The sequence below is a fragment of the Monosiga brevicollis genome, genomic scaffold, assembly GCF_000002865.3.
Source record: "Monosiga brevicollis MX1 MONBRscaffold_2 genomic scaffold, whole genome shotgun sequence".
NCBI classification, from domain to species: domain Eukaryota; class Choanoflagellata; order Craspedida; family Salpingoecidae; genus Monosiga; species Monosiga brevicollis.
The window spans coordinates 70,451-98,391 of record NW_001865039.1 but is presented as its reverse complement, the minus strand read 5'-3'; the positions used below and the strand labels follow the sequence as shown (position 1 = coordinate 98,391).

General features: G+C 54.4%; 8 protein-coding genes across 8 annotated transcripts; 4 read left to right on the top strand and 4 right to left on the bottom strand.

The window, feature by feature from the left end:
- Positions 1 to 1,726: 1,726 nt before the first annotated feature.
- Positions 1,727 to 2,630, top strand: MONBRDRAFT_13806 (uncharacterized protein; the record flags this gene model as incomplete). Its single annotated transcript, XM_001742446.1, has 4 exons — positions 1,727 to 1,862; positions 2,000 to 2,151; positions 2,258 to 2,328; positions 2,429 to 2,630. Coding segments are annotated over 4 exons (561 nt in total), but the record flags the coding sequence as incomplete, so codon positions are not given.
- Positions 2,631 to 4,008: 1,378 nt separating this feature from the next.
- On the bottom strand, positions 4,009 to 7,958 carry Mbre_LIMK1 (kinase domain-containing protein; the record flags this gene model as incomplete). The annotated part of the gene is made up of 13 exons (XM_001741986.1): positions 4,009 to 4,260; positions 4,359 to 4,431; positions 4,549 to 4,600; positions 4,745 to 4,828; positions 4,942 to 5,004; positions 5,240 to 5,299; positions 5,391 to 5,470; positions 5,592 to 5,677; positions 5,822 to 5,927; positions 6,061 to 6,137; positions 6,231 to 6,292; positions 7,163 to 7,796; positions 7,884 to 7,958. The coding sequence occupies 13 exons, from the start codon at positions 7,956 to 7,958 to the stop codon at positions 4,009 to 4,011; spliced, it is 1,704 nt and encodes a 567-aa protein (XP_001742038.1).
- Positions 7,959 to 8,716: 758 nt separating this feature from the next.
- Positions 8,717 to 13,622, top strand: MONBRDRAFT_21810 (SH3, pleckstrin-like and PDZ/DHR/GLGF domain-containing protein; the record flags this gene model as incomplete). The annotated part of the gene is made up of 9 exons (XM_001742445.1): positions 8,717 to 8,870; positions 9,113 to 9,336; positions 9,435 to 9,567; positions 9,681 to 11,864; positions 12,481 to 12,663; positions 12,778 to 12,851; positions 12,940 to 13,025; positions 13,236 to 13,420; positions 13,519 to 13,622. 9 exons carry the CDS (start codon positions 8,717 to 8,719, stop codon positions 13,620 to 13,622), a joined length of 3,327 nt encoding a protein of 1,108 aa, XP_001742497.1.
- A 361-nt stretch (positions 13,623 to 13,983) lies between these two features.
- Positions 13,984 to 15,805, bottom strand: MONBRDRAFT_21809 (uncharacterized protein; the record flags this gene model as incomplete). Its single annotated transcript, XM_001741985.1, has 2 exons — positions 13,984 to 14,804; positions 14,974 to 15,805. 2 exons carry the CDS (start codon positions 15,803 to 15,805, stop codon positions 13,984 to 13,986), a joined length of 1,653 nt encoding a protein of 550 aa, XP_001742037.1.
- Positions 15,806 to 16,741: 936 nt separating this feature from the next.
- Positions 16,742 to 17,075, top strand: MONBRDRAFT_3774 (CSL zinc finger domain-containing protein; the record flags this gene model as incomplete). The annotated part of the gene is made up of 2 exons (XM_001742444.1): positions 16,742 to 16,849; positions 16,986 to 17,075. Coding segments are annotated over 2 exons (198 nt in total), but the record flags the coding sequence as incomplete, so codon positions are not given.
- A 493-nt stretch (positions 17,076 to 17,568) lies between these two features.
- Positions 17,569 to 19,110, bottom strand: MONBRDRAFT_35384 (uncharacterized protein). Its single transcript, XM_001741984.1, has one exon. It carries the CDS (start codon positions 18,972 to 18,974, stop codon positions 17,883 to 17,885), a length of 1,092 nt encoding a protein of 363 aa, XP_001742036.1. The 5' UTR covers positions 18,975 to 19,110; the 3' UTR covers positions 17,569 to 17,882.
- A 346-nt stretch (positions 19,111 to 19,456) lies between these two features.
- On the bottom strand, positions 19,457 to 20,845 carry Mbre_AMMECR1 (AMME syndrome candidate gene 1). The gene is made up of 6 exons (XM_001741983.1): positions 20,777 to 20,845; positions 20,463 to 20,654; positions 20,261 to 20,383; positions 20,000 to 20,114; positions 19,820 to 19,907; positions 19,457 to 19,726 (listed from the first exon to the last, which is right to left on the bottom strand). The coding sequence occupies exons 2-6, from the start codon at positions 20,564 to 20,566 to the stop codon at positions 19,566 to 19,568; spliced, it is 591 nt and encodes a 196-aa protein (XP_001742035.1). The 5' UTR covers positions 20,567 to 20,654; positions 20,777 to 20,845; the 3' UTR covers positions 19,457 to 19,565.
- Positions 20,846 to 22,154: 1,309 nt separating this feature from the next.
- MONBRDRAFT_21806 (uncharacterized protein) lies at positions 22,155 to 26,008 on the top strand (the record flags this gene model as incomplete). The annotated part of the gene is made up of 11 exons (XM_001742443.1): positions 22,155 to 22,443; positions 22,591 to 22,761; positions 22,929 to 23,114; positions 23,221 to 23,379; positions 23,488 to 23,633; positions 23,701 to 23,768; positions 23,968 to 24,059; positions 24,166 to 24,247; positions 24,321 to 25,235; positions 25,419 to 25,564; positions 25,665 to 26,008. The coding sequence occupies 11 exons, from the start codon at positions 22,155 to 22,157 to the stop codon at positions 26,006 to 26,008; spliced, it is 2,598 nt and encodes an 865-aa protein (XP_001742495.1).
- Between the last annotated feature and the right edge of the window lie 1,933 nt (positions 26,009 to 27,941).

Genomic DNA, 27,941 nt, shown 5'->3' with positions numbered 1-27,941 from the left:
CTGGTTGCAGGTGTTCTTTCGCCCTCAGCGACACCAAAATTACTTTTATGGTCGCAAACTGCTCGGAGCCGACAATGAAAACCAAGTGGTTGTCGCCGTCGGTACACAAGACGCGACACGTTTTGAAAGTCTGACATCCTATCAAGCGTCCATGTGAACTTTCATATGGTAGCAGTTCTGCTTCTCCAGCTTGGCATTATTTTAACAAGCATGTCGGCTTATAATGGTGCACTTTTTGGTTTTTTCGGTTTAATAAGCCAAATCCCCTTGCAAACTTGCAAAGCGGTTTCATTTATTGGTTTATTAAGCTTGATGCCTTTCGTCGGTCTTCTCGCGACGACCTCGTTCACTCGCTGGCGTATTTCCGCTGCGCGATTGCCTGGCGTGTCTGCGCATGTTTGTTTGGATCAGGCATTCAGCATCGAGTCCAGCAGCCGTCAACTTAGACCCGGTGTGGACTCGTGCTGTTTGGAAGATGATTGTTTGAACTTGTGCGCGGTAAGCGATTGTCCTGCTTCTCTTCTTGATGACTCACTGTGAGGCGTAGTAGCTTTGGCTCCAGGCACGGGTCGTTTGTTCTCGCCCGCTCGCGTCTCGCTGGCACGGGCGTGTTCCAACTTGGCCTGATTGCGGGCTCTTCACTCCTTGCGTTTCCGCGAAATCCCTCACCCTTGTTCACGCACTCGTATTCACCGATTCGATAGTCTTGCTGTTCAGCTCCTCTTCTGCTCTCGTGGCGAGTGCACACACGTGAAGTCACACGTCCCCACACATCTTTTTGCAGTTGAACCCTCTCCAGATGGCGTGAACGAGTCGGTGAACAGAGCTTCAGATCGTGCTTTTGTCCTCGAATGCCACCTCTGCATTAGCTGCGCAGCACCCGATTACTTTTCCTGACAGCTTGCCATCATCACGATGGATTCAAACTCATCCACGGCTGGGCCTAGCCGAGAGCTCATCTCGGGCTGGTTGGTCAAACAAGGTGGACAATTCAAGAGTTGGAAGCGCCGTTGGTTCTCCATCCGTGGCTGTCAAATGCTCTACTACAAGGAAGAGACCCGTCCTGAGGACGGCGTCAAGCCCCTTGGCGTCATTACCCTGGCTGAGGGCCTAGCGCAGCTCGTGGAAATTCGCATCGTACCTGAAGATGAAGAACCCCGCAAACCTTATTGCTTTGAAATCAAGAGTACGTGAGCCAGATCATCCACCTACCTTATGCCGCTCTTTGCCTCGCGCGCCACGCAGGCAGTGGCCCCTTTCCTCTGACACCGCCAAATATCATGTGCTTGGTCACTGTACTGCTGCTGCTCTTGCAGGCCTCAGTGACGCACAGCGCACCTACTACTGCCACACCACTAGGTAAAAGCCCATCATTCTGCTTGCTCAAGTCAAAACACCCAAACATAGAAAGCAACTCAAGGAAGGAAAAAAAAAAAGCCTTGTTGCCCAGCTCATATTGGTCGTTTTCGGTTCACGTCGCCGTCGTTAAAATCTTCAGCATGAAGGATCTGGAGCGCTGGCTCGACGTTTTGTACCGTGTCGTTTACGCCTCACATGGCGGTGGAATCTTCGGCGTCTCCGTGGCTGACCAGCTTCATCGCGAGGTAGGCTCATGGCGCACGCTGCCTCATCAGCTGACCCGGACAAGCCCGATCTGTGAACATCATCGTCCTCATCCGGCCCTAACCTTTGATGCTCCACATGCAACGCCTTGCCGCAGCACAAAGGCTATGGTGACGTACCCCGTCTCATTTCAGATTGCGTCGAATATCTCACCGCCAATGCCCTGGACGAAGTGGGCATCTTTCGTTTGCCCGGCAGCGCCGTTCGCATTCGTGAGCTGAAGCACGCCTACGCGACTGGTACGATCTCCTGGGCTTTGGTTCAAGAGCGTTCCTGGCCGTTCACATCAGCGTAATTCAAGCGCCTAAGGTGCTGTCAAGGATGAATACATGGCTGTCATCGCTCACAACAAGCGCCTTGTCTCCGCTGGTCTTAGGACAACACCCCGACTTGAACGAGAGCGATGTGCACTCAGTGGCCTCACTCCTCAAGCTCTACTTTCGTGAGCTTCCCGAGCCTTTGATGACTCGCTCCCTTCGAAGCAATTTTCTCAACGCAACACGCTTCTACAAGGCCAGTGCTGATCAGGTACATTGTCCCGGAAAGGCTGTTGGCTGCAAATGTGTCCTATTCTTCGGCCGTGTCGGCCCGAACTTTTAATCCACACTTGCTTGCCGCCGCTCATCTCGCCTAGGATATCAGCAGCATTCAACGCGTCATCCCCCAAATGCCAGCCCACAACGCCGTTCTGCTTCGCTATCTCTGGTTAGTTCTTGATGCGTCGCGTTCCAAACTTTCCGGCTCGGCACAATTCCTGGTCTGTCAAATTGGTCCACTCACCGTTGACTCCCTTTTCCGCTCTCAGTGCTTTCTTGGCCAAGGTCGTGGAGCATGCCGATGAGAACAAGATGACCTTGGCCAATGTTGCCACGGTCTTCGCACCCAATGTTCTTGACTCTGGCGTAAGCTTTTGGCAACACACACACACACACACACACACACACACACACACACACACACACACACACACACACACACACACACACACCCGTTGGCTAGCTGGCTAGCATACATGCGATGCTCATTGTTTTTCCCCACTTCAAAACTGGCAGGACTTTTCTGAAAGCTGTCTCATGGAGGAGACCCCATTGGTACATGCGTTAACGTCCGCCATCATCAGCCATTGTGACCAAGTATTTGAGCACATGCCCGAGGCCAAGGTAGCGTGCAATCGCTCCATTCTGCCTGGGGGGCGCTGGTGTGATGGGTTTGTAGCCTGTGAATGACTTGTCATGCCGAACTTCTCACCCTGCCGCGATGCTTTGCTCGGGGCCTTGGGGCAGGACACACGTGTGACTACACTGCGCCCCACAAATGTGCAATATGAAGACTACGATATGGATGACGATGAAGAGATGGGTGCAGCTGCCGCCGATGGCGAGCGCCGTCGAACGTTCTCACTCAGCCAGCTTTCCAATCGCCGACGACCCACGGGGTACGTGCGCCTCGTGCTCCCCTTCTTTCAAGTTTTGCACCCTTGCTTTTGTGGCCGAGACAAGAATCATGTGCCCATTATCCCGCAATGTAGCGAGTTTGATCAAATCGCAGCGACCAAGAATTTTAGCCAAGGCAAGATGCCCGCCGACAACCCAGCTGCGCTCTTGCAGGGGCCCATTCGCTCCATGCAAGAGGAGCTTCAGCGTTTACGGCAACAAAACTCTGCTCTCAAACGCAAGCTAGCCACCTCTCGACAAGCAGCAGAAGAAGAATATTCATTGCGGCTCGAGGCCGAGCTGAAGCTCAAGGTGAGCATCAAGGCGAGCGGCCAACAGGTTGTGTTCATTCACATGGGGCATGATGTCTTTTGTTGTGTCTGGCCTCACTGCCCGCCTGTCAAACACCGATAGCAAATGATTATCCTGCTACGTAGCATGGGCATTGTACTGCCTAACACGGATGAGGCTGAGGCTGAAACCATGGGCGGTGGTCCTCGCAGCTCCATGCTCATGGAGCTTCAGGACCGAGATGTCGATTCAGGCTCTGTCATGGATTTGACAGCCTTCCGTAATGAATAACTATGCCCACGCATGCAATTCTTTTGATCGAGCGTTTTATACATCGCTTCATCCGGGCATGTGTTGTGGTTGCATGAGACTTGATCTTTGATTGTGCTTTGTTTGCTGCTCCAGCTCAAACCTTAATTGACTCCCTACAAGAAACAGTATCTCACTTCAAAAGACGCAGAGGGATGGGGATAAACATGCTTTAAAAAGAAGGGATGAATTTGGCCAAGCCAGCCTCGTACTTTTGCACCTGCCTCTGGGCAGGGCGTGCACGCCTGCATCAGGAAGAAAACACCGCTCAGTCCAACATTGCCAGCAATGTTCAAGAGGGGTTAAAATGTAGTTGGCATGATTTCATAAAACGACATCGAGTCAAGCACTTTTAACAAACAGTGATGATGGACTTTGGCTGCTTTCCGGCGGCGCCTGCTGTTTTGTCGTTGCCCTTGCCTTCGCCAGCATCGCCATCACCGTCATCATTGCCCGGTTCATCATCCTGATTGGAGTGGCTGTCAGGCTTTGGGGAGGATGCAGGTAGCAACGCAGCCTTGGGGCTGCTGATTGATGTACTCGTCGCAAACTTGAGGTCTAGCAGGAAAAGTTCAGCGTCGACGGCATCAAAGCTGGGTCGTTGCTAAAGGCAAGAACCAGGCAGTAAAAAAAAAAAATGAGGGTGTGGCGGTAACTGGGATGCGTCAAGGGCTGTGCATAAAAGCCAAAACGAGTACGAACCTCCGGTTCCAAGCACGCGCAACGCATCATCAGGCGCACCAAATCTTCTGGACACCCAGGCTCAATCAAGGCACTACACATCCACAATGGCGCAAAGAGGTGCACGTGAGCATGGACAGGCAGCACGACAGCAGGACTAATGTGCATGCCCGCGATCCACCTCTGCCAGCTTTTTTGTATTGGGTCTCACCGAATTTTGGTCTCATCAAGGCCAAACTGCATCGTGCGAACTTCGTCTGGATCTGGGTCGCGTCGTGTCAGGATTGAGCAAAGAATGACCGCTGAAGACCCCCCCAAAAGCGGGGCAGACACAACAAAAATATACGTCAGTTGTTCCGCCGTAAGGGCGCGCATTCAGGGTAAATAGAGATGCCGAGTGAACCCACCGAAAGAAAACACATCCACTGTCTCGTTGTATTCTTTGCCAAAGAACCTGCTCGTTGGGGGTGAGCAAAGCAAGACATGTGGCACTGCGACCATGTGATCATGCAACAATGCGAGCTGGAGGCAGCTTTTACTCACAGTTCAGGTGCCATGAAATCGGCAGTGCCCACGATAGACATGGCTTGTGGTGCAAATTTACCACGATGCCCTCCCATGCTAGCCACCTTAACCGAGCCCGAGACCCGAGCCAAAGCGGCGTGCGCTGCACGGCAAACAAGCAGGGCATGATCAATGTATGGCAGGGGCAGAAAAAAAGATCGTTCGGACGTCATGCAGAACATGGATTACATGTTAAACTCACCCTTTTCGCGGAGAATCTCACCCCGCATAACTGGATCCATAAAGCATGCGGCCAGACAAACGCAACGAGGACGTTGGGTCACAACGGTCAACAAAACTCTCAACATCTCAATGCGCAACCGGTCAAGGTGACGAACCTCGAGCCAAGCCAAAGTCCGCGACAACAACGCTCATATTGGAGCGCACCAAGCAGTTTTCTGGACATGGGAAGGTCAGAGAAAAGGTGCGCCGCCCACATGGATGAGAAGCAGGCATGACGAACTGTGGCAAAGGACAGGCGAAACACACCGGTCTTCAGGTCACGATGGATGATGGATCTCTCGTGGAGACAGGCCATGCCACTGGCAATGTCATTAGCCATTTCGGTGCTGTGTTTGCCAATCAAGCCCCCAACCAAGGTCAAGGTTGAACAACAAAACAGACAGAAAAGAGAGGGGGACAAGGAAACAAACTCGGTGTTGGCAGGTCTCCGAACTGCACGCGGCGTACCGTAGACCCCAAGAGAGAGGAGTTTTGGAAGTTTCCAAGAGTGTTTTGAGAGTACCATTGTCCACAAATTCCATCACAAGGTGCAACTGTATGTAAATCATGGGCCAAGGAAAAGAATCACAACATCATTGGTGAGGACCTTCAACGAAGCGTAGCTCGATGGCAACTCAATCGCAGGCCTGGGGAAAAGGCCATGGATAGCGCAAGGAGTGACCGCCAAACAAACGTACGCGTTCTTCTCGATAAAAGAGGCCAATGAACTTGACCAAGTTGGGGTGCGACAGGCTTTTGAGCAGGGACATTTCCTGGACAAATTTGGCCTGAGCCTCGGGATCCCTGCAAAAGGTGAGGTGAGCTTTCCAGGTTTCACACGGAGCACAACGACTTGAACAAACGGTCGGAAAGTTGGCAACAAAGATTGAAAAACTGTGTCAAAACCATCGCAGTTGTAGGGATGAGGGCCACGTACGAGCGCGTCAGTTCTTTGAGAACGTATTCCTCGTTAGTGAATTTGTGTCGACAAAGCAAAACGCGACCGTAGAAGCCCTAAAAGAAGCAAAGAAAGCGCAGCTGAGCTTGAAGAGTGGCACAGCCTCTGTTTCGAGATGGCACGTATTGCTTTTCATCACAAATACCAACCTGGCCCAACTCTCTGCCAATGTCGAGATCGGTGATGCGAAACACAGCTGTACCCGAGGCCACTACCAAGAATAAAACAATAAAAATGAATGAGCAAGGGTCGGTGTAGGTAGCATAGGTGGGACGACGACACGGGTTGGCAGGTCAGGAATGGGAGGGCCAACCGTGCTTACCAGGTTGAACCACAAGAGGCTGCACATCGGGCTGCTCCAGCAATGGCCAGCTATGTCGAAACTTTGGACGAGGTGATTTGCCAAATAAGAGAATGAACACCAAGAAAATGAGGAGTCAAAACAAGCGGCTGGCTTTGGCTTTGCAGGCTGTAAGCGGTGCGCTGCCAGAAGCAAGGATATAATCATAACTGACGTTTCGTGCAGCATTGAGGCGCTCTTCGTCCAAGGGCACGGTTACATTGCCGGCGTTGTCGGGATCCGGTTGGGGTGAAGTCGGTGTAAAAACTTCGCGGCTGGCTTCAGCTCGACTACCTTCTGAAGGAACACGGGCGGCATCTGCCAACTCATCAGGCTGCCGAGATGCTGGCTGATGAGAAGTGGCTCGGGAGCGCGGTTGGGCCGCCATGCCAGAGGAGAATGTGGGGCCAGCATCGCTGAGCAAGTCAGAAAAACTGCCTCGGCGCCGAATCGAGTCAAACTGGGAGCTTTCAGAAACAACCTTGCGTCCACGACTCCGATGGGCACCACTGGAGCGGGCAAGGGCTGACCGAGCGGGCATGGGTGAGCGTGCCGTCACTACTCCGTCGATAAAGGAAGGAAGACCCGCCATGCAAAAAGGTGGTGAGGGAGGCCGTCATAGCTCCCATGTGTGGAAGCTGGGGCAGTAAAAGTATAAACGCAAAGGGGTGCGAGGGCGGCAAGGGCGGGTACATGTATGCTTTGCCAAATATAGTTATGCTGAGACAATGCAGTCCATACCTGTGGTGGAAGAATCATCACGTCGCATGCAAGGGCCAGCCACCGGAACAAAGCCAGCCTGGTGAAGTGAGGGGCGCGAAGCTCGCTTGGACATGCGTAACGAGCGAATCGAGGCGCGTTGTGCGGCTGTCAATTGACCAGACACGGCTCGGCGAAGAAAAGGTGACTTGGATGGGTCGCCGGCGGGGTCGAGATCTGCAGGTGAGGTGCTCGTTGCCATTGAAGCTCCGGGTGAAGCATCATTTCCATCAGTTGGCTGTGTTTCCGTGGTCATGGTGGGATTGAGGTTCGGCGAGGTAGAATGAGAGTCTGGTTGCTGTGCGGGGGAAGGCGAGGGTGAAGCATTTGCGTCCGGGGAAGCACAGACGCGGTCCGAGTCGGCAGCTTCCAGCTTTGCCTCAATGACGGGAAGCGACGGGCGACTCTTGCGTCGGAAAACATCAACAAGACTGTGCCGTTTTTTGGACGTTTGCGGCGAGCTTCCCCCCGGTGGTGGAGACGGCCCGGTGGCTTCTTCGGCGTTGAGGGCCAGCGACTGCGAGGATATGGCGCTGCTGGCGGAGCTCTGACGGCGTGAGCTCGTGCTATTCTTTCGCACTGAAAGCACTTCATCGCCGAGCTTGGTAATGCGAAACTATGAATCAAACCCATTTTAATGAGTCAAGCTGGCTCAAAGCCCTGCCACACGAATGAAGGTTCAAGGCCCGTTTGCGATACTCACTTTGAAGAGCCGGCGGCGTGGGCTGGGATCCACGCGAGCATCGGGGTGCTCGCTGGCCGCGCCCGTCGCGCTCATGGTGCTGGGATTATCAAGACCTGTAAAAACGCGCCATCACAAATTGCCGCATGGAGTCAAGGATTCACTGATGGTGCAAAGCGTATCAATGGACACGCAGGCAAGCCAAGGCTGAGCGTCGGTGGGATCTGGGGCGCAGATCTGACGCGCGTAAGCTGACGACCGACCTGATGAGCCGACGGGTCAAGTGACAGTGGCGAGCAGCTTTATAAAGTCGTCGATCTCGACGAATAAAAAAAAAAACAAAAGACGCCCTTCAAAACCCAATAACCCGAAGGCCTTCGTCATGCAGTTGCCTTTCAGCGGCCGAAATCACCCGCCACAAGGGGAGTCCAGTCGAGGCTCTTGTGCCGTTGCGGCGTCGCGCGCCAAGTTTTGAGAGAGAGAGAGAGACGCGAAAGGTCGCCGGCTCTATACGAATGTGTGATATTTAGCACACTTTACTTTCAACACGTATCACTGCATTCGCATCCTGTGATTATAATAATTATGGTCACTGTCTTCGGGTACTGCGTTTTCACACAAGCAGAACAAAGACGGAAGCGAAGCCAACTGGATTGTTGAAAACTGTAGTTTTGATCGAAGCAACTTGCCCCCCTTGGCGCTCTCTCTTGGGCGCAAGCACTCGACTGGATCCGCCGCGACCTTGAGACCAGACCCGCTTGTGCATCCTTCCCGTCCGTGTTGAAGCGGTGAACAGGTGCTCTTGGGGGTGCGCTCAGTGTTTCTACGAGGCAGAGTGCTTTGTGAAGCGGCGGATGCAGCTGGAATTTGTGGGGTGTGTTTGGTTTGGTTCTTCTCCGTCAGCCGGCCTCGGGCTTTTGCAGGTGGGCTGGGGACTCGATGGAGCTCAGATACTCTTGAGCCTGCCCGGCCTCTACGTGCCCCAGCTTCGAGTCTTTGATTTGCTTCGTCCGCCTCCTGGTGCTTTGCTGGCTGGGAGGTTGCCGTGATCTGGCGTTCGCTGCTGGCCTTGAGCCGAGCATCAGCCATGCAGTTGATGCAGCTCCTCGCCGCATACACCACCCCTGAGGGGGTGGTATTGCCAGATCACGCACTCGTCGAGGTGCACGATACCCAGAATGGTTGGTGCATGGCGACACACGAAGGGGTTGGCCACTGGCTCCCTGCAACCTGGCTTCAACCTATCGCAGCCCCGCCAACCGCTCCCCCAGCGGCGGCTCCACCACCACCTCCACCTGCCGCTGCAGCCAGTGCCCCGCAACCAGTATCAACGTCAGCCCCTGCCAATGAAGGCCATGAGTGTGATGATGCCAGTGTGGATGTGGAGGTGGAGGATCGCGCCGATGAGGAAGAGGGTGTGCTCATATTTCGCCGAACCAGCAACGCCACTCTTGCCAGCAACAACCTCATGACCGTACGACACTTGCCGGGGCCAATCATGTCGTCTCGCCTGCTGTTCGACGTGCTCTTCATTCATGGCAATTCTGTTCTCACTTTGCACCCGTTTTATAGATGGAGACCTTTTTTGCGCGTGCTCTTTATGCCTTTCAAGCCCAGGATGACGACGAGCTCAGCTTTCAAGCCAATGACATCATTCGTGTGGTTCGCTCCAACGACCCTGAGTGGTGGTCAGGCGTTCACGATGGTACGTCCGTGCTACAGTTGTCATGCATCCTATCATCCCGCTGGCTGCCGTTGCATCAGCACGGTCAAATCTCTTTCCTCCTCACCCAACGGCTCGCTTGTGGGGACTGGCAGGCAACGTGGGCCACTTTCCCGCAGCCTACGTGGAGCGGCTTGATGACCAAGGGCAGCCCATTCAGAAGACACAAAGTGCAGACGCACGCAACGTTATGACATTTGATCAGACCGCAGACGATGGCAGCGATAGCTCTGATGATGACTTTGAGTCTTCCGCCGATCTGGTGTTGCCTGCGCGTGGCCTGGAACTAGAAGCACCTCCGCTGCCGCCGCGTGAGCCGGAGCCCAGCACACCTACTGGGGCAGCCTCCGATGGATATGCTGAACGTGCCGTGGCTGCGCAGGCTCCAGATGGTCATGAATACATAACGGACATATTTAGCCAAGTCCGGCGAGGCCCGAGTGGGCCGATGATCAGCGCCGAGGCCGCACAACCCTCATTCACACCACCCGTGCTTTCTGGACCATCGACCGCACCACCCATGCCACCGGCTGCCCCACCGGCTGCCCCACCTGCTGCCCCACCGGCTGCCCCACCTGCTGCCCCTGCTGCCCCACCTGCTGCCCCACCTGCGCCACCTGCTGCTCCACCAGCAGCCCCACCTGCGCCGCCCGCTCCACCAGCAGCCCCACCTGCGCCACCTGCTGCTCCACCTGCGCCCCCCGCTCCCCCTGCCGTACCTCCTATGCTTGGTGGGCCTTCATCTGGTCCCGCGAGTGCGGGTGGGCTGGCAGCTGCGTTGCAACAACAAGCATCCTCACTCTCCAAGGGGTCGCCCAGTGAGCCGCCTGCCGCCAGTCCTGGTACTGTGACTGCCGACCTCCTCAAGGGCGTGCAGTTGAAGCGTGCATCACCAGCCCCAGCAAAAGCAACTGCAAATGATTCTGCCCCCCCTGCCTTGGGCCAAATTCAGCAGGCGTTTGCTAAGCTTAAGAAGACTCCTCAACAGAAGGGTAGTGCGGTGTCACTCGTGGATCCCGAGCAACAAACTCCACCCACCACGGGTGAAACTGCATCATACATGCCTTCATCCGAGCAGGCATCGCCCGCCCCTATCTCAGCCAAGCCTCCAGCTCCCGCAGTGGCTGCCAAAAAAGCAGTTGTCACTCCCCCGGTTACCGCAGCCAAACCCAAACCCGCTTCAACGGCTGGTGCATCGCCCACTGTGGCCCCCCGGCCACTCGCCAAGCCCGCTGTTGCTCCACCTGTTAAACCGACAAAACCACCAGCCAAGCCTCCTGCAAGCAGCCCTGCCAAACCTCCGACGCAGCCACCCGCTAAGCCCCCAGCACAACCCCCAGCACAGCCCCCAGCACAGCCCCCAGCACAGCCCCCAGCACAACCCCCAGCGCAGCCCCCAGCGCAGCCCCCAGCGCAGCCCCCAGCGCAACCCCCAGCGCAGCCACCCGCCAAGCCCCCGGCACAACCCCCAGCGCAACCTCCAGCGCAGCCCCCAGCACAACCCCCAGCGCAGCCACCCGCCAAGCCCCCGGCACAACCCCCAGCGCAGCCCCCAGCGCAGCCCCCAGCGCAGCCCCCAGCGCAGCCCCCCGCGCAGCCCCCCGCGCAGCCCCCAGCGCAACCTCCAGCGCAGCCTCCGAACCAACCTTCTTCGACAATCTCACGTGCAGCCGTCAATCGGCCGTTGCCTCCAACGCGCTCCATGCAAACAACTCTGACACCATCACCCGCCCCGCCTGCACCTGCTCAGATGCCGCCCCAAGTCCCAGCAAGTCATCCTCTTCAAATGCCCACCGGCGCACCACCTCAAGCACCATCTACACGCCCAACTCCGGCCACAGCTGTGCCTTCTGGATTTCCCGCAAACCAACCTCCAGCTCGCCTCCCTCAAACCATGCCCATTGTATCCCCAAGTGGGAATGTGCGCTTCGTTATTCCACCACCACCCACCAGCGAGGATGCGCCTTTGGCTCCACCAACTGCTGGCCATGAGCCTGGCACCGTCTCTTCGTCCGCCACACCTCAGCTGGGCACACGGCGCACGACAGTCAGCTTGCGGGGTGTTGAAGTAGCCATTCCCACCCCGCCACCTCCTCCCCCGCCACAAGCGGAGGAGGGCAACGCGATGGATGAAGAGCTCACGCGCACCGCGAGCACCATGTCCTCGCGTCCTCGCCGATCCGCCCCGCCACCGCCGGATGCGCCTCCAGCAGCAGGCAAAAAGGCGCGCAAGCCCCGGCCCAAGTCCATGGCTGTCCTCCCGGGCCAACGTCGAGGCAGTACGTCGATACCTTTATCTCCTCGTCATAGGAAGTCAAGAGCACCTCTTCTTGCTTATTGTGCCTCTCACAATGTCAACAATTGTGACCGATGTGTCTTGCTCTTAGGCATCGTCCAATTAGGTCGTGATGGTCCCAGTTCCGATCAAGATCCGGAATTATCCCGCCGATGGTCAACCTCGGTTGCACGACACCCTGTTGTGAGTGTATCTTGCTCGAACTTTTGGCCATTGGCCACACCTCTTTCCCTCTTTTTCTTGTCCACATGTTTTCTTTCTTTCTTCCCCTCCGCCTCCTTCCCCCCGCCCTTTTTTCACTTCTTGTTCTGTTGTTTTGAAAACGGCCGGGCTTCACTGCACTTCAATATATTGCATGCCTCTGATGGATTTTGTGCGCTCCTTTTGGTGCAGGGGCGACGGCCATCAGTCGCGACGCGGTTGGAGCTGGCGCGAGATCCAGCCGCGCGCTTGTTGGATGACCTTGAACAGCTTAAGACCCAGCTGAGTGGCTGGTCCGGTATGAATCTTGCTTGCTTCGCCAGAAAGAAAGTGGACGGTTCCCTCCGATCGTACGTGGGTGCTGTAATTTCACCAGTTTGGGGTTTGTTGATCGGCAGATGGCTCTGGTCATCGGATCAACATGAACTTGCTGCACCACGGACAAATGATGAAGATCAGCAAGGGCAAGGCCCAGTGCCGTGAATTCTACCTCTTTCCCAAGGTTTTGGTATACTGTAAGCGTGAAAAGGGCCTCCTGACCCTCAAGGGAACACTACCTGTCAATGATCTATTTTACACGGGTATGTGCCCTGTGGACACGAAGCAATAATTTTGTTTTGTTTTTGCCCGAGGAAAAGCACGAGCCTCGAGATTGTCTCCCAAAATGCTCATCATGTGACGGCTGGCATTGGCAGACATTCAAGACGACGCTGAATCTTGTGGCGGCAAGCTCATTCGGAACGCGTTCAACATCAAAAATCTGGCCAAAGTCGGTCATTGTGAAAGCATCTACCTTTGGTCATCGGTGTACGCAATGACATGTGACAGTCTAATTGTGTTGTTTGGCTTTGCGACAGAACAAGTGGTATATCGTGTATTGCCCATCGAAAGCAGAAAAGCTCCAGTGGATGAGTGCAATTGCCGATGCAAAGGAGCAAGTCTTGTAAGTTTTTTCCGTGTTCCTACCCGGCTTCTGACCTTTGTCCCTGGTCTATCTGTGACCGTTGTTCTGTTTTTCTATCCTTTGCCTTGACCCTTTTCACCATCTTTGTCATTGTTGCTGTCTCTGCTCTCATCTTTTGAAAAGTTTGGCGTGTTGAAGTTGGGCCGGTTTGCTGTTTTCAAGCCCTCACTACCTTGCCATGGATGTTAGAAACCGAGATCAAAAGACCTTTGTGGTCACGGTCATCAAATCAGAGCAAGTGGGCTTTGGCTTTGACTTGGCCGAAGGTACTCCGACCGTCACGGGGCGGGAGGGTACGGCAGTTGTTGCCCACATCCGAGAGCCCGCGTTGTGCATGGGCTTGAAGATCAACGATGTGATATGGCAGATTAACAGTACGTTTTGAGCAGAGCGCCAAAGGCAGCGGCCTGTCTGCCTGTGATATCGAGTCAGATCTCATTGCCGCCTGCTCGACTCTGCTTGTGCATAACAGACGTGAGCGTGACACGGCTCGGCTTGGAGGACGTGCTCAAGGTACTCTACATGAGTGTGGACCCCGTACAGAACAGCGTATCCCTAGTGATACAGCGCTTGTAAATGTTGACCATGCATCGTTGACACGAGTGGCGTGCGTGTGCGTTGGTGGTGAATGAGACCTTGATGTTTTCACAACATGTTAAGCAAACAAATTTAATTCTAACACCCAAACGTCACAGCAGAATGGCATGGGAATGGCATGGGCAACTTGGACGTGTGACGCTCGAGCTGCTTGTAGCAAAAAAGCAACCAGGCAAAGTGGAGACTCGGCACTACACTCTGACCTACTGACTGATGAGAAAAGCCTGGCAAAAACACCCTTTTGCATTTGGGCCTTGCGCGACTGACCTCTGAACGTCCAATTGGGCGTGCTATGAATACTCGTCGGGTCAATCAGCACGCCGGGTTATCGGGCCTTTTCTCATGGTGCTTCATCGAACACGTGTTCGAGCCAGCAGTCGTGGCAAAGCCAAAGGGTGGCCGAGCACGAGCATCGGCTTCTTACCCGGGCAGAGCATCCCTTGCCTCGACACACGACGCGACGGTAGTGCTGGTTGTTGGTCTTGCTCTGTCGAACAACTCCATCAGCGCAAGTGCCGGGCGGTGCTCGGGGCTCAAACTTGTGTGTTCCAAGCGGTGCTCGGGGCTCGAACTTGCGTGCTGATCGAATTTGAGGAGCAGATTGCTCGTATTCTCGAATCGTTTGGAGGCACCAGTGAGCTTGAAACTCTTTGGCTGTCATACGTTGTGTCGGATGCGTGTAGTTCCAAAAGCGGATGGCATTGGCGTCAGCCAAAGACAGGAAAAATGCCAAATGGCGCAGCGCTATACTTTTGGGCGCCCAAGCTCTCTCCATGCCCTCATTACGGCCGAGGCGAGTATAGTTGTTGTGATGCACAGCGTGCCTGGCGTGGTAGTAGTGCTGCAAGGGCACATTGCGCTCAATTCGGATCGTGTCACCGGTTTGAAGACGCAGGTCGAAGCGTTCTTTCGGGTTGCCTGAGCCATATGTCGAAGCCAAGATTAGAGTGCAGTCTGGGTGAGGCACACAATACAGATTCACAGCAACGCGAGTTCCTTCTGAGTTCAAGATGCGCCGAGCGGTGTGCAGTGATCCGATGGAAAGCTTTTTGGCGGCCACTTCTCGGTCAATGTCCTCGCCTGGCACGCCCTGTGGCCAGTGAGTATTTTCCCTTGCTACAGCCGAGGCATAGACGCCCACCCGGGTAAGGGTGGCAAGGCCTTTGAGATCACAAAAGTCCGAGTCCATCACCATGACATGACCTTGCCTCTGAATAGGCTTTGACATGCATCATCAAGCCCGCCATCCTCCCCTCCGGATGTTCAAGAGATGCTTGCCGAGCTGCTGGCGTGAATGAATCTTCCACGAGTTCAACGTAGAAGATGACACCGGTGTCTGCGTCTGCAAGGGTGTGATATTCAAACCCTTTTGGGTGAGGCTTGCGCTCCAGGTCCAGATAACTTGGGCCACGTTCGTTGTGAAAGGCGACCGTGCTATTGTCAAGGCATGTTACGCAACCCGGCGCAAAGACGTGGGTCACGTCCTCATTGAACAGTTCTTGAAGGGCACGAACGTGTGCCAACGGATCATCGGTTGGTGGGTCGACGCCAATGTGCAATTGGGCCATGATTTCATCGACTCGTTGACGTGTGAGGTTGGTGTTGCGGAGGGTCGGCTTTGGGAGGTAGGGGCTTTCGCTTTCGCAAGGCTCCCACAGCTCATGTCGTTTCATGCCAAAGGACTGACTCATGAGCTGGGGAATAACGTACACGACCATGCGGAGCTCGGTCATTGTCATGGTGTCGAGTCCCGCCTGCGCCAACCTCTGATTGGTAGCCTTGAGAACTCGATCTAGCATCCGCGTCGGCAAAAAGGCTCGGTGAAGCTCTTCCGGCGTTGAAAAGCCAGCTGCATCCGCTCGCAGGAAAGGACGACGGGAGTAAGCGATGCCATCCTCTTTAGTACGGTCGGAAAACCGTGGTATAATTTCAGCAAAAACTACGGGGTCATCCAGGCGCGACCACTCTTCTCCTGCGCGGGTAATGAGGGCGTGCGGGGGAGCGATAGCCCGCGCAGCCGCCTGTGCTGCCGTGTCAGTGATGTGTTGCGGCAACGGACTTGCGGGAGGCTCCTGGGCTGGGTAGACATCCTCATCATCAGATGTGACTCTTTCAAAGTCGAAGGCTGCCGGATCCTTTGGACCGTTATCCAAAAGCGCCATTTGCTCATCTAGCCACGTCCGGTCATGAGGTGCGACGGTACTCGCTGCGTGGGTTGTGGCGTCCACGGTACTTGGAGCTGAAGAGAGGTTGGTGTCGGGATCATTACCACGGCTGGCATCGTTGAAGGTCGGGCCTTGTCGAACATAGGTCACAGCCCAGCCTTGGCCACAAACATCACACGACTCGACGCATGGGCAAGGCAAAGCTCAAGCCCCGGCCGGCGGCCCTGCGTCGCCGGCCGGATCTGCACCACGCGCAGCTCCTGAACGCGGTTCGAGTGGTCAGTTGGAAGTGCACGGGCCGCATCCCTTGGGCGCAGCACGCCTGGTTTAGCTGTGACGATCGCGCCCGGCGCGAGTTTCGCACTTGGGCGCGGCATCGCGGTCTGATATTCCGGAGGTCGTCACTGCCACAAACCACTGAACGATTTCTGACCAAAAACTGCTCATTCGATTGCTCGACGTTTCGTTTTGCAACATCATCATGGACTCGGGCATCCTCCTCCCGACAACACAGATGACACGAACAAATCGGACCACTGACACCAAATGTGGTGTCCTGATGATCATCTTCATCGTTATCGCCAAAGAGACACCAAATGTAAAAAATAAATTTAATGGCACGGGTTGGTGTGTGAAAGACGCTATCGTTTTATTAAGGATGCTGACAATTGAGAGCCAGTTGTCAGAAAACTTTGATTGATGATGATAACTCGCGTCACACACACACACACACACACACACGTGACCTTCCTTTTTTGTATTTTTTTTTTATTTTTGAAACTTTTTTTTTTTCTGGTTGACGCGGGTGGTGCGTCGACGGGTATCGATTGGTGGTCGAGGGTCAGCGCCGGCGGGTCGTTTTGCGGCGGGTCAAGGGGTGCGTGGAGGTGGTGGCTTACTGGAGACAAGCGAGTCACACGACAGCAGGACAGCATGTCTGTGTTTCACGACGAGATTGAGATTGAGGACTTTGACTATGACGAAGACACAGAATCGTACACGTATCCCTGTCCATGCGGCGATCTCTTCCGCATCACAAAGGTGTGTCCCACGTACAGATGCCGGCGTCCTGCGGGCCAAGCGCAGATGACTTGGGTGCCGATGGTGCAAGCCTTGTGACCGTCGGCTCAGCGACAAGCTCACGTGTGCATGAACTTTTGTACAATGAACTTGGCAGGAGGAGCTGATGGATGGCGAGGATATTGCACGATGCCCATCCTGTTCCTTGCTTGTGCGTGTCATTTATGATATGGTACGTCGGGTGTGCTGGTGCAACCGCCCAACTTGCATGTTTGCTACTTTGCCCTACCTCCTTGAAGGGCGCTTGACCGCTCATGTCACGCTTGCCCGCTCTTTATCAATCCATGAGTAGGAGGATTTCTGTGAGGAAAGCGATGATGACGCCGACCTTCACCTTGTCACGGCTTAAGCCCAAGCCACAGCCAGCCTTGGCTTTGTCTGGGCCCCTCGGCCTACAAAGCGGCCTTGATTATTTTGCCCTGAGGGCACAAACCTGACTTTTTTTTTTCCTTTGTTGTTGTCCTGCGTTCATGTGCTTGGGGCTAAAAAGGTGTTGGCGAGCCGGCTCAGGCTGGGTGTTGTTGGTGCACAAGAACGACTGGCCCTCAGCGCAAGCATTTTATTGCATGCTCCTTGGTTAGCCCTTTTCCTGGACCTGCCTGTTGACCATCTCGGCTTTGCTTTCCTCCCTTTTTCCAGTGTCCCAGACTTAGAGAATCTCGTGTGGTTTTAAGGTTTTAAATCGTTTGTTGTGGCGACTCGCGCCCCATGGACGGCACACACACAACCCCGGCATTCTGCTGCGGGCAAAAATTAACATCCCGTCGATAGACATCATTCAATATGAAACAAGCAGCGACTACCGCGGGCAGATGTAGACGAGGAAAGCGGGCAAGACGCGGGAGTGGACCCAGAAAGAAAAAAAAAAAAAAACAAGAAAAAGAAAGAAATAAAAAGAAGAAATAAACTCAAGGCAAGCAGACATCAGAAGAGGCCTGGGCAGGATCTACGGGGGTTTGCGTGATGACACGGCTCGTACAGCTGTGGACGTGCCTCAATCTTCATCGTCGTCGTCGTCATACACGAGCGGTTTATCGTTGGTCGAGTAGGATAGACTACCCCAGCGGTCCTCGACGGCTGGTGCAGTGAGGAGGGCCGCATTGGCCTCCGTCTGCGGTGCTGCGGCAGGGGCATTAAAAGTCGTATAGTTTGGTGTGGTCTGTTGGGCTTGATTTGTGACCAAGGGCGCTTTATCGGCCTCATGGCGGTAGGCGGTGAGGGCGCTCCGCAAGCCCGATCCGAAGCGACGCCAGATGAGAATGGCATAGACGATGACGAGGATGCGGATGAGGATAGCGGCCACCCCGAGGATCAGGATGGGGTAAAATGTCAAGTCGCTGTGGGTATCATCCCGGGCAAAGTCGACAAACTTGTACACGACAAACATGGGCTCGATGGGCACCCAAAGAAAAAAGATGTAACCCCAGACACGGCTCTCAAAGCGCGTGAAGACAAAGGCGACAATGAGCCAGAGCAGGGAAATGATGAGGCCGGCCACGCACAAGCCAATCTGAAGGTCAGAAAGCAGGCCCGGGAAGGCAGCCAGAATGACGAGGGAGACGGCCACAAGAAAGTCCACCTTGATCCAGCAGTCGAAATCGAGGAGGAGGCGGTACGCGCGAAGTTGAACTTCGTCACCGCCAACAATGTGAAACTCGAGCCATTGCATGTTGGCGGCGACGACGAGGCCGCCCACGACGTTCAGGGGCTGAGCCAAGCAGCCAAGGATGAGGCGAAAGAGGCGTTGGGTCACTCCACCCGTGCCCTCAAAATAATCATAGAGGAGGTAGGCGCCCATGAGGATGGAGCTACCGGCAAACATGTAGATGGCCAGCCTCTTCTCCAGAAAGAGGCCGTCGCAAACCAGGAACATGACGCAAAAGACGGTCCACGCCGTCGCAATTTCATAGGCCAGCATATCCTTGTCCACTTCACGGCGAAGAGGCAAGTGCTTCTGCGCGGCCGAGTATATGAGCGAGCCCAGAAGAACGCCCAGTTGCACAAGGACAGCCGCCAGGTACAAGCTGGCCTTGAGATCCAAGCGGGCAATCTGCATCCCGCAGACGATGGAATAGTGTCGTGCCATGTTGTCCGGGAGTTCTCTAACGTGCGTGCGGCACGGCCAAACCCCAACCCCCGCCCCACACAATCGCAGCGCGACACGCGCACGCGCACCAGCCCCAGGACAAGCCTCTGCTATGCCTCCCCCTAATCAAGCTACTACCCTCCCCCACCTTGATCCGCCTGCTTCAGACACGAGGTCGTGCAGTCTCCGATCAGAAGAAAGAGAGATGACAAAAACGTTTAAAAAAGTCAGAGAAATGGTGATGTGAGGAAACCATTCGTTACAGAAAAGTAAGCGAGAAACAGAGATATACTGGAAAAGACTGACAAGAACAGAGACAGCGAATGAGATCAAGCAGACCGTGTGGTACATATGTGTGTGTGTGTGTGTGTGTGTGTGTGTGTGGTTACGTGTTTACTTTTCTTTGTGGAACCAATTCAGCAGATGGACAGGCCGACAGGGAGGAGCTGGAGATGACCATAGATCATCAAAGCAGAAGGAAGAAGGGCACGGCACTTCAGTTATTTTATACAGAACAGTTCAGATTGGATGGGCTGGCAGCCAAAAAGGCGGTGGTGATGGGTGGGACGGACAGTGGTTGCTTGTGCGCAGTTATGGGGTTGCACGTCGGCGTTTCCAGTCATCGTAGTTCAACGAGGCCTTTTGGGACTCGTAGCGCGTGAGCTTGATGGCTTGCAGCAGTTCTGGTGTGATTGGCCCACGGTGTCCCCCCTTGCGTAGAAGCGACTGAATGGCCTCCTCCTTGGTCCAGCCTGAGTCGGGGCAACGAGCGCGAAAAGATGACGGTCAAATCGCCGACAAGCCAGGGCTGGGAAGAGCAGTCAGAAGACATTGGCAGCACCAACCTTGTTCAGCAGCTACCTCGGGCAGGTAGGTGGCCGTCGTTGTGTCACGACCCAAGGGAAACTCGATCCAAATGCCGTGACGGCCCACCTAGTGGCCCGGCAAACGTAGGACAGAGGTTGAGTGTGGTCTGCGTTGGATGGGCAAGCCAAGTGTCAGTCAAAGATGCGCAGGCCATTTACCTCCCAATCGAGATAGTCGGCACCGGGGGTAAAGTTGGTGAGGAGGGAGACACCACACTGTAGTGCAGGAAGCTCGTCGGCGCGAATGGGTGGGAAGCGACTGTCCCGAAATGCGCTGTTCTCGGCATGGATAACAAGCAAGGTGAGGGCGGGTCACTTGAAAGCAAGCATAACAAAGCAAGAAACTGAAGGAGGCAATCAAACATTGCAAGGGCAGGTACAGCGCCCGTGGTTTGATGGATATCAGCTGGCTCCACGAACCTGGAACAGGTAAAAGTCTGGAGCCCTTCTGCCAGCGGTTGCGCGGCAAACGTGCCGATACAGCCCCGAAGATCATATTCTTGATGCTTGGAGCTCCACTTTTTCCACGTCACAAAAAGAGGGCTGCGGACAAGAACAAGGGACCTGTCGTCAGGAGAACAAATGCGGTACCATCCAGCCGACCCAAACTCAAGAGGCGCACCATGATTGTCCCGCCGTACTGCTCGGCGGCGTGGGTTGACCAGCTTGCTCGAGCTTCCAGGCAAGCACGTCAAAGCAAAAGGCACAATACGCTTCCACGTCCATCTTGATCTTTGGAAGAGCTCGAGGGTCGTCCCACAAAGCTTCGAGTCTAGGCCTCTGGTCTGTTGCTGTGGAGTATTTTTTTCAGGTACTGTGGAATGCAGCAAGTGAGCCGGACGTGATGACGCCTCGAACGACACGACCACCAGCACCAGCGTATGATATTCACTGGGAGCCAAATGAACAAGACCCAACCCAGCCACTCGGACACACCTGCCTTGTCACTCCACCATTGGCGTCATGTTCCAAAAAAAAAAAGAGGGAGGGCGGGGGAGAGATTGATCAAGTCAAACCCAGGCGGGAGGGGGAGGACAAGATCAAATGACCGACGCCGGCGCGCTTTTGGCCGCGTCAGGGCCTCTTTTGTCTGACAAAACTTGATATTTATTTATCTGACAATACTTCAATTTTAAAGATGGTCTTTTAATAATCAGAGCGTGAAAGTTGATCAGAGCGTGAATGTTGCTGATGTGTGCTTTTCTCGTCTACACACTCTCTTGATCTGTCTTCTCTATCTGTCTACCTCTCTCGCTGAGATGAAGAGTCGCGATGCAGCGATGTCACCGGGTGGATATGTTGGGCAATTGTGGGTTGTCCCCAAACTCGCGTTTGTAGGGTGCGCCTGTCCTTGCTCCGGTCAGCTTGTAGCTATTACCAACTGTCACGGCGAATGGCGACGTCGCGGCACTTGTCAGAATGGGGTTGTCAGACTTTTTCTCCGACCGGTCGAGATGGCGCCAACACGAAGGGACAAAAGAATCAAGCGAGAGATCTCTTTGTTCTCCTGACTGTGTCTCCTGGCTCTATCTCTGGCTTTAGCTCTGGCTCTGTCTCTCTCTCTGCATATCTCTCTGAATCTCTCTCTCTCTCTCTCTGTATCCCTCTCAAACTCTTTGTCAAAACGCTCTCTGTCAGTCTCCCTCTCTTCTTCTGTCATCGTTTCACTCTCTATCTCTGTCTCACTCCCCCTTTCTCTTTCTCTCTCTCTCTTTGTGGAATATTTTCCCATTGCTCGGTTTGTTGGCGCGAGCTCGGGTCTCGCTCCGCGTCGTCCCGCCGCGCCTTGACTGCTCGTGTCTGCGCCTTCAAATGCAACCTGCCGTGACCTGCCGTTGAGGGCGAGGGCAGGCGTCGGGTTCGAAAGGACATCGCTGGAGCTCATTTGCCCATTGCTCTGCGGTGTAGGTGTCACCCGTTTGAACCTTGGATTTGTTGCATTGGTGGGAGGCGTCGACCCAGAGTCGGCGCGCGATCTTTGGCCCGGCTTGCGGGCTTGTTCCGCTTTCCGCCATCTGGGCCGCATCGCAGGCGCGCCGAGGCCTTTGGCGGCTTACCAGGCGCCCATCTCCACATCAATCACGAGAGCTGCTTGCCCATTTCATCTGATCGCTCGTCGTTTTCACAAAATCCAGCCCTCGTGACTTTTGGTCACGTTTCGAACGCTTCTGAACAATATCAGCACCGTGCGCGTCCACTTACTCGGCCCATCGCCCAACGCCCACTTTCTTGTTTTTCCTCACTTTCCTCCTCCTCCTCCTCTTCCTTCTCTTCTTCTTCTTCTTTGAGTGCACTCGTACGACGACCTGCCACCATGGTTCATCGTCGTGCATTTGGTGCATGCGGTGCCCTGCTTCGCACGCTCCTCTTGCTCGTCATCCTGTCCCTTGCCGTGATTGGCGACAAGCACGACGATGGTGATGGTGATGATGGCGATGATAGTGATGGTTCCAATTCGCAGAATATCGTACCCACAACACTTACCCCGCCAACGAGCGGTCAAAGTTTTAGCCACCCAACCATGGCTCCCGCCAATGATTATAACACCAATCACGGCTCTTGCAATGGTGTCACAAGCCTTGTTTGGAAGGGCAACAATGAACGTCAGTCCCCGCTCGCATCTGCCTCCGTTGAGTGTGATCTCCAAATCGCTGCTACAAGATATGCAAAGAAGATCCTCGCCCCTCGCACCTCCTTCTCACTGTGGCGCTTGCTCGCCGCTTTTTTTTTTTTTTTTTTTTTTTCAATAGATTCCGAGTCATATTGCTCCTGCCCCCTCCCTTTCTGGGGCTCCAGCTGTGAATTTTCGACTGTTTTGGACGCCTTTTCTACCATTTGTACCGGCGAGGTCAACAGCTCTGCAAACGATTATGGCCAATTCAAACTCATTTCTTCCGCCTACAACGATTGCACGCTCTACGGTCGGTCTGGCGCTCGGAGCTGGCTAGACCCATGGTGTCCCTCCCTTTGCCAGCATCCAAACCTCTACCCCCGTTCTCTTTGGTGGATCTGATAATATTTTATTTCGCTTGCCTTTGCGTTTCCCCTTCGCCTTTTCTGGGTTCTCATCCATCGTGCATGCTCGCAGCCCACGGGGGTGTGGATGGGACCTGGACAAGCCCAAAGCTGAACCCCATCGGCCGGCCCGTCTATCTCTACATTGGGGCGCAGAGCTCGAACCCGACTAGTCACTCCCAAAGCGTCACCCTTGCTGCTACTTGCGATGACATCAACTGGATGCACCTCCCTCTCGATGCCAAACCAACCAACAACTGTGCGATTTCGCCTCAACTTTCATTCCTTTAATCGCCTCATCTGTGGACGCCACTCCATCACGCGGTCACATGTTCTCATGATTCCAATCTCGCGACTCATGGTAGACGTGCATTTAAACGGCACTTTGCCCTACTGCGTACGCAAGGTTCAACTTCGTTTTCAACTCTTCTACCAAACACTCGTCGTCCAGCGCATCCACTTTTACAGCTATGCCAAGGGCTTTGTTTGGGCGGATGACTTTTCTGATGCCACTTCCAATGACGGTCCGTCAATTTGTTTTCTTTTTGCCCTTTTTTTTCCCTTGCAATGTTTTCCGTTGTTCCTCACGCGTGCTAATGACTTTTAACCCATTCATGCGTGGCATCCCGCAGACGATCGTTGGAACTCGCATGCCCTACCCACAAGCTCCCATTGGCTGCTCAGCTACTACAGCAACCCTCCCTCTTACACTTCCTCGGGCTCCGTGTCCATCTCTACTTTGGATAATCAAAAAGTGCTGGCTCTCTCGGGCCTTGACGTGCGTTGCTCTCGACTGCAGCTCCCAATGCCAAACCACCATCATTTATTTTTCTCCTAGATTGTAGCAAGCCCTCACCCCGTCTTCGCCCACTCCACTGCGTTTGACTTTGCTGCAGGAGCAAGTTTTATATCGGTCCGAGACCATTTCGAGCCCTGCCAGTCGCTTTCGCATCTTGTTTTCTGTTCACTTTAGTGGATCAATCACCAGTCACTCCCTTGACACCATTGGCGTTGCCGTCGAGTGCGTCAATTGTCCCCGCTGCTCAAGGTTTCTGCTTGAGAGGATTTTCTTCTGACCAAAGCATGCATGACATTTTCTGCATGCAACTTAGGTACAACTGGTCCATTCATGGGCTCAAGACGGAGGCTCTGGCTTGGGACTGCAGTCGTTGCAGCTTTAGCGTCTGCACGTGTGATGTCTCCGGTATGGCCAGCCTTCTCCCTTGACACCCCCCTTTTCTTTCTCCACGTCACTTCATGATGGCCGGCTCAGCCTCACATCTCGGGCCTGCCATGCGTTGTTCGAGCAGCCACCGCGGGCTTTGACTTGGCTCCCAATACTGATTTTTGCCTACGCTTCCTTCTACCCGGCACCACCAGATATGCTCTGAGGTGAGGATGCGCCACCGTCGAGGCCATCGCACTCTGCTCGCGGTGACTCACTCCTATTCGGTTGCAAACATAGCTGGGACTATTTGGTCGTGTTTGCCGATGGCGATGTCATTTCGACCACCACACCTTCTCCGTCGACGACGACTACGACCACAACCCTGCCGACCACCTCTACTACGGCTACCACCACAACCACTACCACCACTACCACCACTATCACCACCACTACCACGACCACTACCACTACCACCACCACCACAACAACCCCTACTACCACCACCACTGCAAGCATTGTTTCCACTTCGACAACGACCACCTCAACACCCACCGCAAGAACAACCACCACCACGACTACAACTGCCGTAATTAATGCAACCACATCAGCGCAGAGCCGCTCGAGCACTGGTGCCACGGGTGCCACTTTTCCCGGCTCGACGGCTTCATCTGCGCCAGCCACGAGCATCACATCCACAAATGCGTCCACAACCACCACAACCACCACAACACGTCCAACAACAGCGCCGACTACTCGAGTTGAGACCACGAGCATGGATATTCCTTCGTCCTCGCCTCCCGCGACCACGTCAACCTCCTCTTCTACCCCCACCTCCACCAAATCGACCACCCATGCAGAGACCACCTTGGTCACGACCTCCTCAACGGCTGTGACTGACGAACAACTGCACGAGGTCACGGTGTACTTTGACGAAGACGCTTCGTCACTGATGACCAGCTCGTCATCGGCCTACACAGAAGAGCAGCTTCTCTTAATGTTCCAGAGTGCTGTGCGTAACACCATTGTTGGACTGCTAAACCTGCATACCAGCGAGGCCGAGGCGCTCACCCTCGAATTTATCGAGGATAAGTTGGCTTTCCGATGCATCCTTTACTCCGAGGCTGCGGCGCAGACTCTGTCTGAGGGCCTGCGTAGTCGAAGCCTCGATGTCATTTTCCAGCGCCGTCGTTATGTGGCGCGCACCGCTCCTTGGTCGGATGCAGATTGCCTCTGGGCTTGGTCGCCATGGGGTCTTTGCGATACCCACAGCTGCACGCGCCGCCGCTTTGTTCGGGTCCTGTCAGCTCAGCAAGGGCAGGGGCTGGAGTGTCCCGCAGCCAATTTGGATGAGGAAAAGTGTGATGCTGCTGCTGCTGCCCACTGTGCCGTTCCCAGGTCCTCACCTCGTGATTCGACGCCGGGGACGCCGGTTGGCTCGAGTACTCCAGTCGCCTCTGTGACGCCCGACTCCACAGCACCTGTCAGCAGTACTGCACCTGCTCAGGGTAGCTCGGTTGATAAGAATGCCTCGCGCTCATCTGGTACGTTGTTGTAAGCCTGTGTCCTTGCTCTCGGCTCCAGGCGTTGCCCATTTGTCGTATGCGCTGTCCTCACGCTCGATTCGGTGATTATGGATGATAGCACTAGTCCCCGTGGTAGTGATCTGTGTCGTAGCGCTCTGCGTGGGCATCACCGTCATGTTGATTGCCTCTTATCGCCGTTCTTTGCGCAGTCGACGTGTGGCCCTGGCGGCACCCATGCCCCCGACGCCCGCTCCTCTGTCGCGTGGCGATAGCATGCGTAGTTACACCTCACATCATGATGACACGGTGCTTCTGCCCCCCTTTGACGACTTTGACGACCATGTTTCCGACCCCCACTCCTCCGCATCGCGAGCCTCCTACGATCTTTCTGCCTCGGACATTGTCGCGATCATGGCCAAGAAACCATCGTCAGTGCACAGCAATATAGAGAGCAATTGTTGACGCTTTCTTATTTTGTGATTGTGTGTGCGATCTCAAGCTTCGTCTGACTCGAACAAGCCGAGATGATATGAGCTCTGCGTGCTCTCGCTGCATCTACGCTGTTCGTCCCCTAAAAGTCTTGTCTGTGTGTGAGATTTTTTGTTTTTTACTTAATCGGTTCCCATTTGTTCTTCCTCTTCAGTTTTAGGATAGCCATATTTTATTGTCGTGATGATTGTGGTCCCGCCCTGTGCATTATGTCCTCGTGTTTGGGGTCTGTCTGTGTGTGGCTTGTTTTCCTCCTTTCCTGGTTTTGTTATGTCAACATTGCGCGACGTTGAAGTTATCCCGGCTTTTGTCTGTTTTGTTTTGATTCCCAATTCATTCTTTATCGGCTCTTCTGCGATCTATCTATCAATCAATCTGAGCCCACTTATCTTCGACAAGATCCAGGCGCCGATCACTTTCCAACTTTGCTACCCCATGTGCAAGCGAATCTACATCAAATGAACATAACCACCCCACGAACCCATTCCAATCGCGACATTTCGAGCAAAGAAAAAAGGAGAACAACTCGAAAAAAATAAAATAAAAATAAGCCCAAAAAGCAAAAATTTAATTTTCCACTTTGTCTGAACTCGAAACAGATTTTTTTTTTTTCAGTTTTGTTTCCCACGGCGGAGGAGCAGAGCGGCCCGCGGCCCGCGACGGCAGCAGTGCTGCTGCTGGGTAAACATTGCCATGGATTGGCATCGGAGCTTGCTGCAAACCAGCTGCCCAAGTGTTGGGCGTGATCCGGGTAGCGTGCTTAATGATGCCGTCTTGTTTCGAGAAACTGTCGAGTGGCTCGTGGAGGAGCTCCTGCCCGCGAGCGAGAGCAATGGCAGCGAGCTTCCCTGTACGTACCATTCGCAAGCACACCATCGTTTCATGGCATCGCTCTTGTGTGACTCTTCAAACTGGCGCTGCAACTCGGCATGTCTTGATGTCTATGCCACCAGCGACGCACCTCACAGCAACTTCTTGTTGCCTGCTGTAGTTTTGGATCGATTACAAACACTGGGAGTGCACAGGCTCCCCGCCATTGGCGAAGCTGGCGCCTGCGTTCAGGTCCTCACACTTTTGACCACGCAACTCGAGGGTCGCACTCTAGGGTGAGATGTGTTTGCAAAGCAGGTACCTTTTGCATACACAAGTGTCTCATCTTCTTCATCCTTTGGTGCGATTAGCACTCACGAGCATTACAATTTGCTCAAGCATTTGACGCGGTCTCAAGAGGTGAGGCTTGATTGTGGCATACAACCACCATCAACGTGCAAACTGATATGCAAAAGAGACGCGTAGAAAGGAGAATTCTCTCGTCCGAGGTTCTGACACTGTTGATCCCGTTCCATTTGGCAGAGCTGGGCCACTGGTGCCTCGCTGCTGGCGACAGATGAGCAAGCCTTGGTGCAGCAGCTCCAGGGTCATCAACCTCGGTCAGAGATTGTGTCTGTTCTTGTTGCCCATGCTTGTCTTCCTCATCGTTTTGAATTTGCCCTTCGCGGGGTTGCACAATCTGCCCGACTCATTCCTCGGCACCTGCAGCGAGTCTGAGCTTGCTCATCTTCAGGCCACCATTGCTCAAGTCGAGGACGAACTTCGATCTCTGGTGTGTTCAAGGCCCAGCCTTTCCAGCCCAACATGTTTGCCCTAAAGTCTTGTTTTGGCTGACCATCTCTGTGTGCGTATCCTCGCAACGTCCAGGAGCAACGTGTTGGAGTCCGTGCTCAAGATGTCCAGACTTGGTTGCCAACTGAAGCTCTGGTGCGACGTTTGCATACAGTTCTCAGCAGCACGAGCCAGCTACTTGCGGCTTGCGAGCGAACGCTGACAGCCTTTGTGAGCAACCTGGAGCCCAGTCAAGCGCCAGAGGACGATGCTGGTTTGAACCAGGCCATTGCTGCGGTGGCCC